Here is a 15,962-nt window from a genome sequence, read left to right on the forward strand (position 1 = left end):
TTATATAATTTAATATTTTTGTAAAAATAAATATATATATATATATATATATATATATATATATATATATATATATATATATATATATACATACATACATACAGGGTGAGTTAAAAGTAACTGGGCAATATTTAATGGCTATAGAACTTGTAGTATCAATAATTATAATAATAATTTAATATTGATTAATATAATTATATAATATTATTAAATTAGAATAATAATTATTGTTTCAGTACATTTGTATTAGAAATACATGAAAGCATCTGCTAAATGAATGAATGAGAAATATAGATTTTCTTACCAATACCAATGTGTGTGTGTATTATTTTTTTTAACAATTGTTACATTGTCCATTATCTGCGTAAAGTCTACGCACGGTTGATGTTCTCGGCGCAGACTTTGCCGTCATCTGACTGAGTGTTGGGCGACACCAGGAAGACGCAGCTGTTATGACAGTAAATGAAGAGAATAAACACACATTCAAGTAAAATATCAATGAACAGCTTATAACAACTCACAGCTCGTAAAACAAACACCACGTCCGGGTGAGTACCTTCACATGACCTCGACATTTTAACGATATATACATGAAAAAGCGCAGAACTCTGAATGCTAATATAGTTAGCCAGGTAGCGTCTGTCACTGTGGGCCTTTCAGCACAAAATCACCACGATATATTCTATTATTACAATAAATAAAACGTATCGCAATTTTATTTGATATTTTTCCTAAACCATAACAAATTTCTAGATGTTCGTAACTATCTTTATCTGTTTGTGTTAGTTTGGCTACTGCAAACACAAACAAATACTGATACAAATGCATAGATATATGAATGTATATTAAAAACACAAAACACACCAAATATTTAAATACGTAAGTACTTCTAATCATAGCTGTTTATGTCCTGTTTTGATTTAACGTCTGCTGTTTGATGCATTTAATTGCATTAGAGACTACATTTTAAAAAACATAACGTTTTCGTTAAATCAAAACCTTGAAATAAATCAGCGTCTACTTAAATTAAAGAGAAAGTCTAAAAAAGTCAAATTTTTCATTTCACAATTTAATTTATTTTAGCTTGATGAATTGAAGTCAAATTTAAATGAACATTTATATTAAAAACTATATAGACATGAAAGCAGACACTGATAAAAACACAACAAAATGACTTAAAAGCAGGATTTTACCATTTGTTAGCAAGTTGACTTTTGCAAGTTGTTTTTCTTAACAATATTGTTTTTTTGTACTTATATATTTATTCGTTCACAGTTAATTAAAAAAATGTATATTAGCTATTTGTCAGTTTATTGCATATTTACATTTTATTTTTATTTTATTTGAAACTCATTTATTTATTTATTGCAAATTTTGGTTGATTCTGCATTCACAGGCTGTTGTTATTATTTATTTATTTATTTTCTTTGCATGCATTCATACACACATTTATTAGCTATTTTTGAGACTATTGAACTTTGTTGTTATTCCCAACAATATTGTTTTTTGCACTTATGCATTTTTTTATTTAGTTAGTTAATTTTATAAAATATATATTATCTATTTGTCCATTTATTGCATATTTACATGTTGTTTTCCTGTAGTTTATTTTATTTAAAACATTTATTTATTTTTTTGCAAATTGTTGTTTGATTGTGCATTCACAGGCTATTTTTCTTATTTATTTATTTATGCATTTATTTGTTTATTTTACGTGCATTCATAAACTTACAGATGATTAAACGTTGTTATTTCCGAATAGTATTTCAGTAATTTTTTAGTGATTTTTTTAAAAGTATTTATTAGCATTTATTTATTTTACCATTTGTTACTTTACTTTTGCCATTATGATGTAATTTAGTTGCTCAGTTTATTGCAAGTTTACATCTTGTTTTTCCAAGTTTTATTTTGTTTTATTTTAAACACATTTATTTTTAAATGTTATTTTATTTTACTGTTTAGTAGCTATTTTTATGGCAATTGCACATTTGCAGGTTGTCTTTCTCCAACAATATTTCAGTCATTTTTAATGCCCTTGTATTTATTGAATTATAAGTAATATTTACTGCTATTTCTATCATTTTGAGTACATTTAACCCTTATTGCTTGGGTCGGATCATTTATATCTTTGGTCCCGGAGTCATTTTCAGCACTTTTGACCCTTGCTGTTTTTGTCATTTCAGTACCTTCAACCCTGATCGGTTATAATGGAGGAGACGAACAGAGAGGCCGTGGCCACAGCGGTGCAGAGGGTTGCTGGGATGCTGCAGCGCTCGGACCAGCTGGACAAAGTGGAGCAGTACAGACGGAGAGAGGCGCGCAAGAAAGCATCTGTGGAAGCCAGATTAAAGGTGATGTTATTTGCATTTAACAATCTATTGATCTCAGAAATGCTTTTTACCAGTTCATTTAAACCAAACCAAACCAAACCATTTTTCCATCGCTTTTCAGGCTGCTATTCAGTCTCAGTTGGATGGGGTACGAACAGGCCTCACGCAGCTCCATAACGCTCTGTGTGATGTGAAAGACATCCAGAACTCTCTGGCAGACGTCAGTAAAGACTGGAGGCAGAGCATCAACACCATCGAGAATCTGAAGGACGTGAAAGACGCTGTGGTTCAGCACAGTCAGCTGGCTTCGGCCGTCGAGAACCTCAAAAACATTTTCTCAGGTGAGGCCGGATGCTTCTGCACAAGTAATTATTACGTTTTTCAATTAATTACAGATTGACAGGTTGTTGTTTTAATTTTTATGCTATTTCAAATATTTATTTACTAATAAAATGGCAATAACCATATTGTTATTACTTTTTTTCCTGAGGTGGTTTCAGTTTTTTTTCTGTTGACATCACTTTTACAGTTTTTGTTTCTCCAAATATTTTTACTATGCATTTTTTTCTGTGTTTACGAAATTTATTTTATTTAATTTTCATACACATGTATTCTTAGGCTATTTTTCAGATGATTGAACATTGTTGTTTTTCCCAAATAGTATTTCAGTCATTTTTACGACTTTGTTCATTTGTTTATTTATTTGTTAGCTATTTTTCCTTCATTCCTTCCTTCCTTCCTTCCTTCCTTCCTTACTTACTTACCTACTTACTTATTTACTTATTTACTTACTTACTTACTTTATTTATTTATACCATTTATAACCTATTTTTAGGGCATTTATAATTTTTTTCCCAACAGCATTGTTTTTGTACTACTTAATTATGTATTTAGTTAATTATTTAATTTTATAAAGAATATATTCACTATTTGTCAGTTTATTGCAAGTTTACATTATTAGTTTATTTATTTACTTTTTTTATATATGTATTTATTATTATTTTTTTTAATTGATTGACAGGTTGGTTTTCTTATTTTCTTTGCATGTGTTCATACACATATTCATTAGCTATTTTCAGATAATCATTTAGTTAGTTAATATTTGATAAAATATATATTAGCTATATTAGTTTACATGTTGTTTTTCACATTTTATATTATTAAAAAAAAAAATTAAACATCTATTTATTTATTTGTTTATTCGTTTATTTATTTATTTTCATTCATTTTTTATTCATATTGTTTTCATACATCATGTTTGGTTGATTGTGCATCCATAGGTTGTTTCAATTTATTTATTTTCTTTACATGCATTCACACACATATTCATTATACTGTTGTTTTTCCTGAAGAGTATACTTTTTACGAATTTATGTAATTTATTTGTTTATTTATTGACAATTTTCATTTAATTATTTTTGTATTTATCTCTTTGACCATTTGTTACCTAATATTAGGTTATTTTCCCCAACAATATTGTTTTTTGTACTACTTAATTATGTATTTATTCATTTAGTTAGTGAATTAGTTAATTTTGTAAAATATATATTAGCTGTTTCTCAGTTTATTGCAAGTTTACATGTTGTTTTTCCAAATTATATTTTATTTTGAACACATTTATTTTAACAAAATTTTGGTTGATTGTGCATTCACAGTTTGTTTGTTTTATTTATTTGTTTATGTATTTTCTTTATATGCATTCATACATATTCAATAGTTATTTTTCAGATGAGTGAACATTTGTTGTTTTTCTTAAATATTTTTATGTCTTTATATGCATTTATTTATTTATTTATTAGCTTTTTTCAGTTCATTATACATATATGGATTTATACTGTTTCATTATTTATTTATTTACTATTTACTACATATTGTTTTACATTTACAAGTTTTTTTTGCACTACTTAATTACATATTTATTCATTTAGTTAGGTAATTAGTATGTTAAATTTATTAAAAAAATATATTATCTATTTTCAGATTATTTCAACTTTACAAATTTAATTAAATTTTAAAAACATTTATTTATTTATTTTACTGTTTTTAGCTAGTTTATGGCAATTGCACATTAACAAGTTGATTTATTTAAACACATTTATGTACTAAGTTATTTACTTGCTGTTTTTTTAGCGACTGCACAATCACAGATTGTTTTTCTCCAACAATATTTTAGTAATTTTTTATGCCTTTGTATTTATTGAATTAATTTTTCAAATATTTATGAGCATGTTTTCAGTTAATTGCACCTTGTGTTTCTTAAAAAAAAATATTTTATATCATTTTTATTTTATTATATTTATATATTATTATTTTATAATTGATGATAGGTGCTATATTGATTACATTTGTTGACACTGCACCCACATTTTGCTCCCTCCTCCACAGTACCCGAGATCGTACGAGAGACCCACGATTTGATCGAACAGGGCGAGCTCCTTCAAGCTCACCGCAAGCTAATGGACCTGGAGTGCTCCCGTGACGACCTCATGTACGAGCAGTACCGCATGGACAGCAAGAACGTCCATGACATGAACCTCATCCGAAGCTACTTCGGCCAGGTGCAGGGCCTCTCGGAGGAACTCTCCAAACAACTCTGGATGGTCCTCCAGCGCGCCATGGTCACCGTCCGCCGCGACCCCACCATGCTGGTGTCTGTGGTCCGAATCATCGAGCGCGAAGAGAAGATCGACCGCAAGATGCTGGACCGTCAGAAGCAGACAGGGTTCATCCCACCTGGGAGGCCCAAATGCTGGAAAAATCGAATGAACAAAGTCCTAGAGGACACCGTGAGCGGTCGCATCGAGAGCACGCAGTCCGAAACACGTGAGTCCGACAAAATGTGGCTGGTGAGGTTGCTGGAGATCACCAGGAAGTACGTACTGGACGACCTGATCGTGGTGAAGAACCTGATGGTGCAGTGCTTCCCTCCACACTACAACACCTTCCAGGTGTTCTTAGACCTCTATCATAAATCAGTGTCGACACGCGTGCAGGAGCTCGCAGCTGAAGATCTGGAAGCCAATGAGATCGTGTCTCTTCTTACATGGGTCCTCAACACATATAAAAGGTAAGTAGACTGCGTTTATCTTAAGTGAAGTAGGGATTTGCATAAGTACTTGAGTGCTCTGAAGTGACAGCAATAATTAACCTTTTTTACTTTACTTTATTTTATTTTATTTTTTTTACTTTACTTTTACTTTACTTTTTTCTTTTGCAATTTTTTAAGTAATTGCACATTCACAGATTGTTTTCCCCAACAATATTTTAGTCATTTTATTTTACTATTGTGTATTTATTTATGTAGTTAGTTGTTTTTTCTAAAATTATTATATAAAGTTAGTACGTGTGTTTACAGTTTTGTGACCAAACAATACTTTTGGTAATTTATTTATACTACTAATAATAAACCATTTATTATATAATAAACCATTTTTATTCTGTTGATTACCGTTGTCCCAAAAAGTATTCTTAGTCATTTATTTATGATGATAATAATAATAATAATAATAATAATAATAATAATAAACAAATTATTATTATTATTATTATTAATAATAATTATTAAAAAAATGTTTATTATTATTTTAATAATATAGTATTATATAGTGTGTTTTATTGTGTTAATTATCGTTGGTCCCAAACAATATTTTTGGTAAAAAAAAAATAATAATTATACCATTTGACCCAAAGAATATTTTGGGTAATTTATTTATAATAATAATAATTATAATAATACTAAAAATAACATTATTATTATATATTTTATTAATAGTGAAACACGTTTTATTCTGCTGATTACCGTTTGTCCTTAAATGTATTTTTGCTAACTTATTAATAATAATAATAAACAATGAATTACTATTATTATTATTATTACTATTATTATAATACATTTTTTAATAGTTATTATTATTATATTTCTAATAATATAATGTGTTTTATTCTGTTGATTACCGATTGTCCCAAATATTTTTTGATAATTTGTTTATAATAACAATAATGATAAATATAAAATCCATTATTGTTATTATTATGTATTTTTTAAATAGTGTGTTTTATTCTGATCTTTTTATATTTCCAGGTTATATTATGTGTAGAAATATTGTTGTTTCAATTAATCTCACCAGGGTAATGTTAACCCACTAAAAAGTTGAAATCACAAGAAATCCTATGGTAATTTTACCATACATCATAATTTTCCTAGCAATTTTCCTGTTATTTTAATTAAGTAAAATATTAAAATATTATAGATATTATTAATTAAGTTTAAAAAATAGTAGTAAATTTGAATGTAAAGACAACATTTGCTCATGTTGTAGATACTACCCTAACTCAGCATTGCATTCTTCAGTGGCAGATCAGTCTGTCAAAGTGCAGCAGTGAGCAATTAGATCAATATTTAAAGCAGAGCAGAGAGCAGCAGCTCAGCTTTGCGTGCTTAATCTGACTGATAGACTCACAGCAGACCATCACATTGCGTGCGCTCATGGCATTGAGCTGGAAGATTAATGCACTTATCAGTAGTAGATCTAAACAGAGCAGGAGAGAGGGAGACAAGAGCAGCCTGCTGATCCTCAGCTCTGCTTTTTGTTGCTGCTTCACATGCTGAATGACTGTAGCATGTACATGCTGGGATGCACTACCAAATATACATTTTTCTCTTTCTTTATTTGTATAAATCAATGTTATTGTTCATACTATTATAATGTGTATTATTTTGAATTATTTTCATTTTAGATGTAGTAATTTTAATACTTCAACTGATTTCATTTTATTTCATCTAGTTGCAAATTCAGATTTTTAAGCTTTTGACTTCAAATTTTTTCAGCTTTATTTTAATAAATAAAAATATTTTATTTGTTTTAAGTAGTTACGTTTTAAATAATATATTTTCTCCGCGCATTTTTACCTAGTTTCAATTTCAAAATATTTTTTTTCCATTTTCAAATATTTGTAATAATTTTATATTAATTATTAAAACAGTAAACATATTTTAAACATGTATAATTAATAAAATATTATATTACTGATAAATATTATATATTATACAAATATTCCTAAATAATTTTTTCATTTTTAGTTTCACTTAAATATGTACAAATAATTATCATTAAATAATATTATTAAAATAATGTATTATTTACAATTAATTATTCATATTTTTTATTATTTAAATATGTACATATTATATATTATTATATAAAAAAATATTATATAATGTAATAAAAATATTGCAAAATAATTTATCATGATTTTATATTAATTATTAAAATAAATAAAATTATTTAAATATTATATTATAATAAATATAATATAATACAAATATTGCAAACATTTTTGTTTTGTTAAATGTTCCCTGCACATTTTCACCTAGTTTCAATTCCAAAATCTTTGCTAAATTATTTATTTAATTTATTACTTAAATATTATGAATTATTATTGTTAACATTATTAACATTGTTATTTAAATATGTGCAATTAATAAAATATTACATTTTATGTTTTAATAAATATATAATATACGAATATAGCAAAATATTTTTGTAATTTTCAAAATGTTTTTTTAATAATAGAATTAATATTGTATTATTAATATAATACTAATATTATATTAAATTACCAAATCTTTTTAATAATTGTATATTCATTATTAAAATAATTAAAAAATAATAAAATATTCAATATAGTATTATTAATAAACATATAAAAATACTGTAAAATCTTTTTTTAATTTTCAAATATTTTAAAGAATTTTATATAAATTATTAAAACTGAAAAATTATTTAAATATGTACAATTAATAAAATATTAAATATTATATTATAATAATATTATAATACAAATATTGCAAACATTTTTGTTTTGTTAAATATGTTCCCTGCACATTTTCACCTAGTTTCAATTCCAAACTCTTTGCTAAATTATTTATTTAATTTATTACTTAAATATTATGAATTATTATTGTTAACATTATTTAAATATGTACAATTAATAAAATGTTACATTTTATGTTTTAATAAATATATAATATACGAATATAGCTAAATATTTTTGTATTTTTCAAAATGTTTTTTAATAATATAATTAATATTGTATTATTAATATAATACTAATATTATATTAAATTATCAAATCTTTTTAATAATTGTATATTCATTATTAAAATAATTAAAAAATAATAAAATATTCAATATAGTATTATTAATAAACATATAAAAATACTGTAAAATCTTTTTTTAATTTTCAAATATTTTAAAGAATTTTATATAAATATGAAAAGGTATTGAAATATGTACAATTATTAAAATATTATATTAATAATACATATTATATAATATAATACAATTATTTTGTGCAAGTTTTGTGAATGTTTATGTTGCCACATGTAAGCATTATATATTATCATGCTCTTGACGTTAGCATCAGCCATTATAGCCCATACAGGTTGAAATAAAATTTAAATTCTGTTGTAGTATAATAAATTGGTTGTAAAAACTCAAACACTGAGTAAAGGAATTTCTCTGACATTGACGAAGAGCAGAAGCAGGTGTAATTCATGTGCGTTAGTATTGGTGTGATGTCTGGTTCTGTCTCTGGCAGTGGGGAGATGATGGGTCATCCTGATCTGCAGCCCGAGTGTGACGTCAAGCAGCTGGAGCCGCTGTTGCCCCAACCCGTGGTGGATGATTTGCTGGGAAAATACCTCAAAACCTTCACTGTGAGTCCCTCAAGTCTGCAGCACTAGATTAAAAATAAAACCCATTGCAGCTTACATGACATGCAGCCTTTTGATATGCTGTTCAGCATCTTCTTTGTTTTCTTCCTATTCTCTCCAGTCAAACATCACAGGCTGGCTGCGCAAAGCTCTGGAAACAGATAAGAAAGACTGGCAGAAGGAGACGGAGCCTGAAGCCGACCAAGACGGCTACTACCAAACAACCTTACCTGCTATCGTCTTCCAGGTACAACAACTTCTATCTGGCCTTACGCTTTATACACAGACTCACATGAGGTTTGACATGAGATTTTCCTTTATTTCCTCCTCAGATGTTTGAGCAGAATCTCCAGGTGGCTGCACAGATTAGTGAAACCTTTAAAGAGCAGGTGCTGAAAGTCTGTCTGAAGCAGATGAACTCATTCCTAGTAAGGTACTGTGTTCTTTTTCCACTGATCATTAAAAAGTTGTTAATATTAGTAAAGACACATTTTGATCGTTCGTACATGTGTATGCAGGTACCGAGAGGAGGCCATCGTCTATAAGGAGGAACATCTGAAAGATCGTCAGCTCCCACAGTGCTACGTACAGTACATGATCGCCATCATCAACAACTGTCAAACATTCAAGTAAGTGTATTTTAATCAATTATTAAATGCTGTTTAAATAATGCATTACAATATTGCATCATTCAGGGTTCCCTTGGATTCCCAATAAGCCTTAAATTCAGTTGGATGTTGTTCCAAATCTGTAAGAATTTCTTTTTTTCTGTGAAACACAAAAGAAGATATTTTGAAGAATGTTGTTAACCAAATAGTTTCAGGTCCCAAAAATACTATGGCAGTTATTGGGGCCCGAAACTTCTGTGAAATATCGTCTTTTGTGTTTCACAGAAGAAAAGGAAGTCATACAGGTTTGGAATGACATGAGTAAATGTGACCATGGACCAATATTTGTAGCAATAGCCAAAAACACGTTGTATGTCTCAAAATTATCTTATATTATTATTATTATTATTATTATTATTATTATTATTATAATTTTATTTTCTTTTATGCCAAAAATCATTAGGATATTTTGTAAAGATCATGTTCTATGAAGATACTTTGTAAATTTCCTACCATAAATATATAGAAACGTTTTTGATTAGTAATATGCATTGCTAAAAACCTCATTTGGACAACTTAAAAGGTGATTTTCTCAATATTTAGATTTTTTTGCACTCTCAGATTCCAGATTTTTAAATAGTTGTCTCATACATTAATGGAAATCTTATTTATTCAGCTTTCAGATGAAACTGACCATTATGACCATCAAATACCATTAAATTTGGAAATTGTAAAAACAAAAACTAAAGACATACAAAATTAAGTTGATTAATGCAGTCTTAAGTATGATTTTAAAAACTGCAGATAACTTGATAATTGCTTTTTCTGAAAAGCAGTGCTTTATTTTTGCATTATTATCAGTATTAGCCTGCTAATAAACCAAACTGTTGTTTTAATTAACTTCAATGTGTATTTGTTTTCAGAGAGTCTATAAATAGTCTAAAAAGGAAGTACTCTCAGTCCACTGAACCCACTCAGAACGACGCCGCCATAGACAAGCTCCTGAACGAAGTTGCCAAAGAGGGCTGCCAGTTCCTGCTAGATGAAGTCTTCTTGGATTTGGAGGTAAACACTCTCAAGTTGTGTACCGTTAGCTGTTGAACTTCAGTGACTGGGATAAATTTCGGATTTTGACTGTTTCTTGGTCTCTTGGCAGCATCATCTTAATGAGCTGATGACCCGGAAGTGGTTGATGGGCACTCATGCTGTAGACACCATCTGTGTGACCGTGGAAGACTACTTCAACGACTTTGCCAAAATTAAAAAGCCTTATAATCAGGTCTGCACAATAATACGTTTCAGAAGTGGTGTCATTTCATAGTAAGAAAATTGAATTCACCAAGGCTACATTTATTGGATTAAAATTTATTGTTGTTTTGTGAAATATTTTTGCTATTTAAAATAACTGCTTTCTATTTGAATGTATTTTAAAATTTAATTTAATTCTGTGATTTCAAAGCTGATTTTTTAGCATCATAATTCCAGTCATGTGATCCTTCAGAAATCATTCTAATATGCTGCTTTGTAGAAGAATTTGATCAGGTTTCTTTGATGAATAGAAGGTTCAAAAGAACAGCATTTATCTGAAATAACTCAAACTGTTTTTAATATTGCTAATAATAGAAAAAAATGTTTCTTGAACAGCAAATCAGCATATTAGAATGATTTCTGAAGGATCTTGTATATAGCATGCAAGTATCTCAAAATATTTTTTATCAATATAATATAATATTATATTATAATACTAATATTGAAAAACTTTTTTTTTTCATTTTCAAATATTTTAAAAAATTTTATATTAATTATTAAAAAATTAATTTACATATGTACAATTAATAAAAATAATATAATAAAAATATTGCCAAAAAATCTAATATTTTTAAATAATTGTATATCAGTTATTAAAATATAATAATTGAAATATGTACAATTATTAAAATATTATATTATTCATAAATATTATATAATATAATACAAATATTGTGTGCGCATTTGAACAATTTTGTGAACATTCATGTTGCCACATGCAAGCATTATATGCCACTGATGACTGGAGTAATAATGCTCAAAATGAAGCTTTGATCACAAGAATAAATTACATTTTAAAATAAAGAAATAATTTATTTGAAATACTACAAATATTTAAACATTTAACTGTTTTTGCTGTAAACCCACAATGAATTTTTTCAATATATTCATCATTTTTTTGATGAATAGAAATGACTTGATTTGAAATAGAAATCTTTTGTAACATAATTAGCTTTACTGTGTTACTGTGACTTTTCATCATTGTAATTTAAAACATTTTAATTGCTTAAAAAAATCTTACTGACCTCAAACTTTTAAATGTAGTTTATTTGTGCTTTTATGTTAAAGTAACACTATTCAGCACTTACTGATACTGTTTTATTGCTGTGTTGCGATTGGTGTTTTCTGATGTGTGTGTCAAACAGAAAATGACAAGCGAGGCTCATCGGCGGGTGGTGGTGGAGTATCTGAAGGCCATCATGCAGAAGCGCATCTCTTTTAAGAACGCCGATGAGAGGAAGGATGGAGCCGACCGGATGAAGAAAGAAGCTGAGCAGTTCAAATTCCTCTTCAGGAAACTTTCTGCTGTGAGTCTCGACACCAAACGCTCTGCACTGGACAGAAATGATGTCTAGAGCATGCTGCTATAATCAGAAACCAAGTGTTGTAGTGTTTATTGCATCACGGTAATATCATCAGTATTTGAAGAGCTTTGTAAAGCTTGTTTCTATGTGCAGGGAGAGGAATCAGACCGGCTGTGTGACTCTATTGCTGCCATCGCTGAGGTCTTCAAACTGACCGATCCTGCGCTGCTCTACCTGGAGGTGTCCACCCTGGTGTCCAAATATCCTGATATCAGGTCAGACTTCATTACATTGAAAACATTGTTAAAAATAGTTTGAATCTGGACACTCAAAAGCACCCTCTCTTTTCTTCTATCATTAGAGAGGAGCACATTGTGGCCCTGTTAGCTGTCCGTGGAGATGCCAGTCGAGAAATGAGACAGATGATCATAGAGACTCTAAACCAGAACAAGCCATCCTCCTCTTCTATCTCTCAGCCCGTCTTCAGGGACATCACGGTGCCATCCAGCACCATGACCGCCATGACCTCTATGGCTGTACCCAAATTGCTGAAATAATCTGACCTTTGATTCCTAGAGCCTTTACTAAGCCACTAACAGGCCACAGTATCGACTCCATTAATGCACTTTGGAAATGCATTTGCTGCCATCTGAGTGGAAACATGATGTGCACTTGAATGGCAGCAGCTCTTTGATGATTTATGATGACTTGATGTACAGAAACATTTCCAGGATCTTTTTTCCCTAGCCCGCCCTTTGTAAAATAGTTAAAAGATGAATTAAAGCAGTAGTTCACCCAAAAACTAAAATAAAAGTCATCATTAGCTGTTTCAAAGCCATATGAGTTTTTCTTTAGTACAAAGCGAGATGTTTTAGAGAATGAACAAGTTGTTTTTTTCTATATAATGCAGCTTAATTGTAGTTAATGGATGTCAAGCTTTAGAAAGACTATATAAATGTGGTCCATGATGTTTGTGCACTATATTCCTAGCTTTTTATGTGAAACATAAATAATTTAAGTAGCTACAAAATTGCATGTACTCTCAGGATGCATCAGGTTTGATGTTACCATCAAATGTGAGTGTTGTCATCGATGACAAACCCACAATCAATGGTGATGAATAGCAACTTATTTTATCTGCTAAAAGCAAAAAAACTAATTCATGTTGAGTTGAATTGGAATGTAGTACATACATCACATGGGCTTTGCTACTTTATTGCTACATTACTAGTAAGTAATGAGATACACAACCAGTCAAACCAGTTTTTGAACAGTAAGCTTTAAACTCTTCTGCTCACCAAGCCTACATATATTTGATCCAAAGTACAGCACAACTTTGAAATATTTGTACTATTAAAAAATAGAATATATTTTAAAATGTGATTTCAAAGCTGTTTTTTCAACATCATTACTCCTAGGATCACATGATCCTTCAGGAATCATTCTAATATTCTGATTAGCTGCTTCAAAAAACATTATTATTATGTTGAAGTTTTTCAGTTTTCTTTGGTGAATACAATGTTCAGAAGAACATACTTTTGTAACATTATAAATGTCTTAATCAACACTTTTGATCAATTTAATGCATCTTTGCTGAATTAAAGTATTAATTTCTAAAATTTCTTCAAATTAAACTGACTCAAAGCATTTGAATGGTATATATTCAAATAGAAAACAGTGATTTTTTGAATATTGCAAAGTTGTACTTGTTTTGCTGTACTTTTAATCATATAAATGCAGGCTTGGTGAGCATAAGAGACTACTTTAGAAAACATAAAAAATCATCCGGTTCAAAAACCTTTGACTGGTAGTGTATAGTGCAATAGACAGAACATTTATTTTTGGGTGAACTATCCGTTTAACATCGCAAGGTTGCATTCAGCTGCTTTTGTGTCGTTCATGCTAATGAATAATGTACAGTCTCTCTTTTAATTTTTTTCACTATAGTGCGACACATAAGCGTCCTGTTGGATGCTGTCAGGAACTGCAATGAACCACTGAACTCAATCACGTCAGTTTTCATTTCAATAAAGTAACACTAAGTGATTTAAATGTTTTATGATGTTGGAATGAACTAGAGGTCATCGCTGTTTATACACACATGACCTGGATCTGCCAGCTTACGAGACACAGGCAGCTTGGGTAAATATTTAAAATTGTAATCATATCTCTCTTTTCATTGGCTGAGCTCATGTATATATAAGACAAGGGGAGGAGCTCTGAGGAATTCTTGTGGGTGAGAAACACTGTTGCCAAGTGCGTGATTTTCCCACGGAATTGGGCTACTTTGACACTGTTGCCACAGGTTGTTTCCAGTGTCTGGGGGTTGAAGCAACCCCAATAATGTGATATTTAGTCTCTGGAATGTGAATTTTACCAGGGGAACCCCCTCAAAATGCAATTAGGCTAGTTTTGTTGTGTAAACCTGGCAACCCTTCTTGTGGTTGAGAGAGGAAAAAAGTCCACTTCAGCACGCAAGAAGAGCTGACCGTAGGATGACATGTAATTAATCAAAGTCCCTTTAAGGCAAGTCATGTCACTCGGCGGCCATCTTTGAAACGCTACTCGGGCAGGCAAGTGCAGCTCCTATCTCTATGAATGGGGAAACATCAAATTCTCCAAAACTGTTAACCAAGCTCATTTCATATTTTAAATCTCCAAAGAAATCCAACAAGAACTGTCTCATAAATATGGTTCCTTGTGCTCCAATAGCGTAAAAAATGCTTATTTTTCCGGCTAAATGAGCCAGTGCGCATGCGCAGTACTGAGCTCACGTCTCAGAGCATCGATTGTTTCTATAGCAACCGGGACTTCTAACGGCAGCTGCAGTGACGTGCCGACTTTACTAAACAACGATTGGCTCTTTCGCTAAGAAGGCGGGGCTTCGCGGCCATAATGAACGTTGCATTTTTCCCCATTCAAAACTATACGAGCGACTAGTCTTGGGTATTCTATAGTCTTTGAATTAATGCAATTTTGCTGATTACACAAAACAGTGTTTTAAATGGCTGTTTAGGTTGTAGAACTAGCATATTGTGTACTGTTTATTTTAAAGGGAACCTATTATGCCCCTTTATACAAGATATAAGTCTCTGGTGTCCCCAGAATGTGTCTGTGAAGTTTCAGCTCAAAACACCTACAGACCATTTATTATATCATTTTGAATATGCCTGTTTTGAGTGAAAGTGGTTGCATGTCTCTTTAAATGCAAATGAGCTGCTGCTCCCTGCCCACTTTTCCAGAATATGGTTGTGCCTTTATAGCTAGTGCCTCAGATACTCTTAAAAAAAGTCTGTTTGGTTTAAATTATCTGTCACACAGCATGTGAGTATTAAACTTAAGTTCTCTTTTATGTCGTACTGCGCTTAAACTGTCAAATAATACACAAGTTTATGTTAAAATCACACAGAAGTTACAAAAACATTGGAAAGAAATAGCATTTTTGTATTAGATCTGTGAATTAAGTGACCGCAGCATTACTAAACCAGGCTTAAGTAGCATGGGTATATTTGTAGCAATAGCCAAAAATACATTGTGTGGGTCAAAATGATCAATTTTTCCTTTTATGCCAAAAATCATTAGGATATTCAGTAAAGATCATGTTCCATGAAGATATTTTGTAAATTTCATACCGTAAATATATCAAAACTTAATTTTTAATTAATAATATGCATTGCTAAGAACTTCATTTGGACAA

The 15,962-nt window shown here is 29.9% G+C and overlaps 2 protein-coding genes across 2 annotated transcripts in view; both read left to right on the top strand.

Moving 5' to 3' along the window:
• Window positions 1-416, top strand: part of LOC141343896 (aryl hydrocarbon receptor repressor-like) — a 20,171-nt gene extending 19,755 nt beyond the window's left edge. Inside the window, exon 8 of the mRNA XM_073848562.1 lies at window positions 371-416. Coding sequence (XP_073704663.1) covers window positions 371-416 — 46 coding nt within the window. The remainder of the gene's footprint in view (window positions 1-370) is intronic.
• A 1,791-nt stretch (window positions 417-2,207) lies between these two features.
• On the top strand, window positions 2,208-12,865 carry LOC141344114 (exocyst complex component 3-like). Its single transcript, XM_073848862.1, has 12 exons — window positions 2,208-2,351; window positions 2,452-2,671; window positions 4,716-5,397; window positions 8,931-9,048; window positions 9,167-9,292; window positions 9,378-9,478; window positions 9,564-9,674; window positions 10,577-10,718; window positions 10,810-10,932; window positions 12,107-12,268; window positions 12,419-12,540; window positions 12,627-12,865. Exons 1-12 carry the CDS (start codon window positions 2,208-2,210, stop codon window positions 12,820-12,822), a joined length of 2,247 nt encoding a protein of 748 aa, XP_073704963.1. The 3' UTR covers window positions 12,823-12,865.
• The last annotated feature ends 3,097 nt before the right edge of the window (window positions 12,866-15,962 follow it).

The sequence above is a fragment of the Garra rufa genome, chromosome 10, assembly GCF_049309525.1.
Source record: "Garra rufa chromosome 10, GarRuf1.0, whole genome shotgun sequence".
Lineage (NCBI taxonomy): Eukaryota > Metazoa > Chordata > Actinopteri > Cypriniformes > Cyprinidae > Garra > Garra rufa.

Excerpts from the sequence above, each read along its gene's own strand:
- LOC141344114 (XM_073848862.1), top strand. The coding sequence starts at position 2,208 with ATGGAGGAGACGAACAGAGAGGCCGTGGCCACAGCGGTGCAGAGGGTT. Across the intron at positions 9,675-10,576 it reads AACAACTGTCAAACATTCAA|AGAGTCTATAAATAGTCTAA; the intron begins GTAAGTGTATTT and ends ATTTGTTTTCAG. Across the intron at positions 10,719-10,809 it reads AAGTCTTCTTGGATTTGGAG|CATCATCTTAATGAGCTGAT; the intron begins GTAAACACTCTC and ends GTCTCTTGGCAG.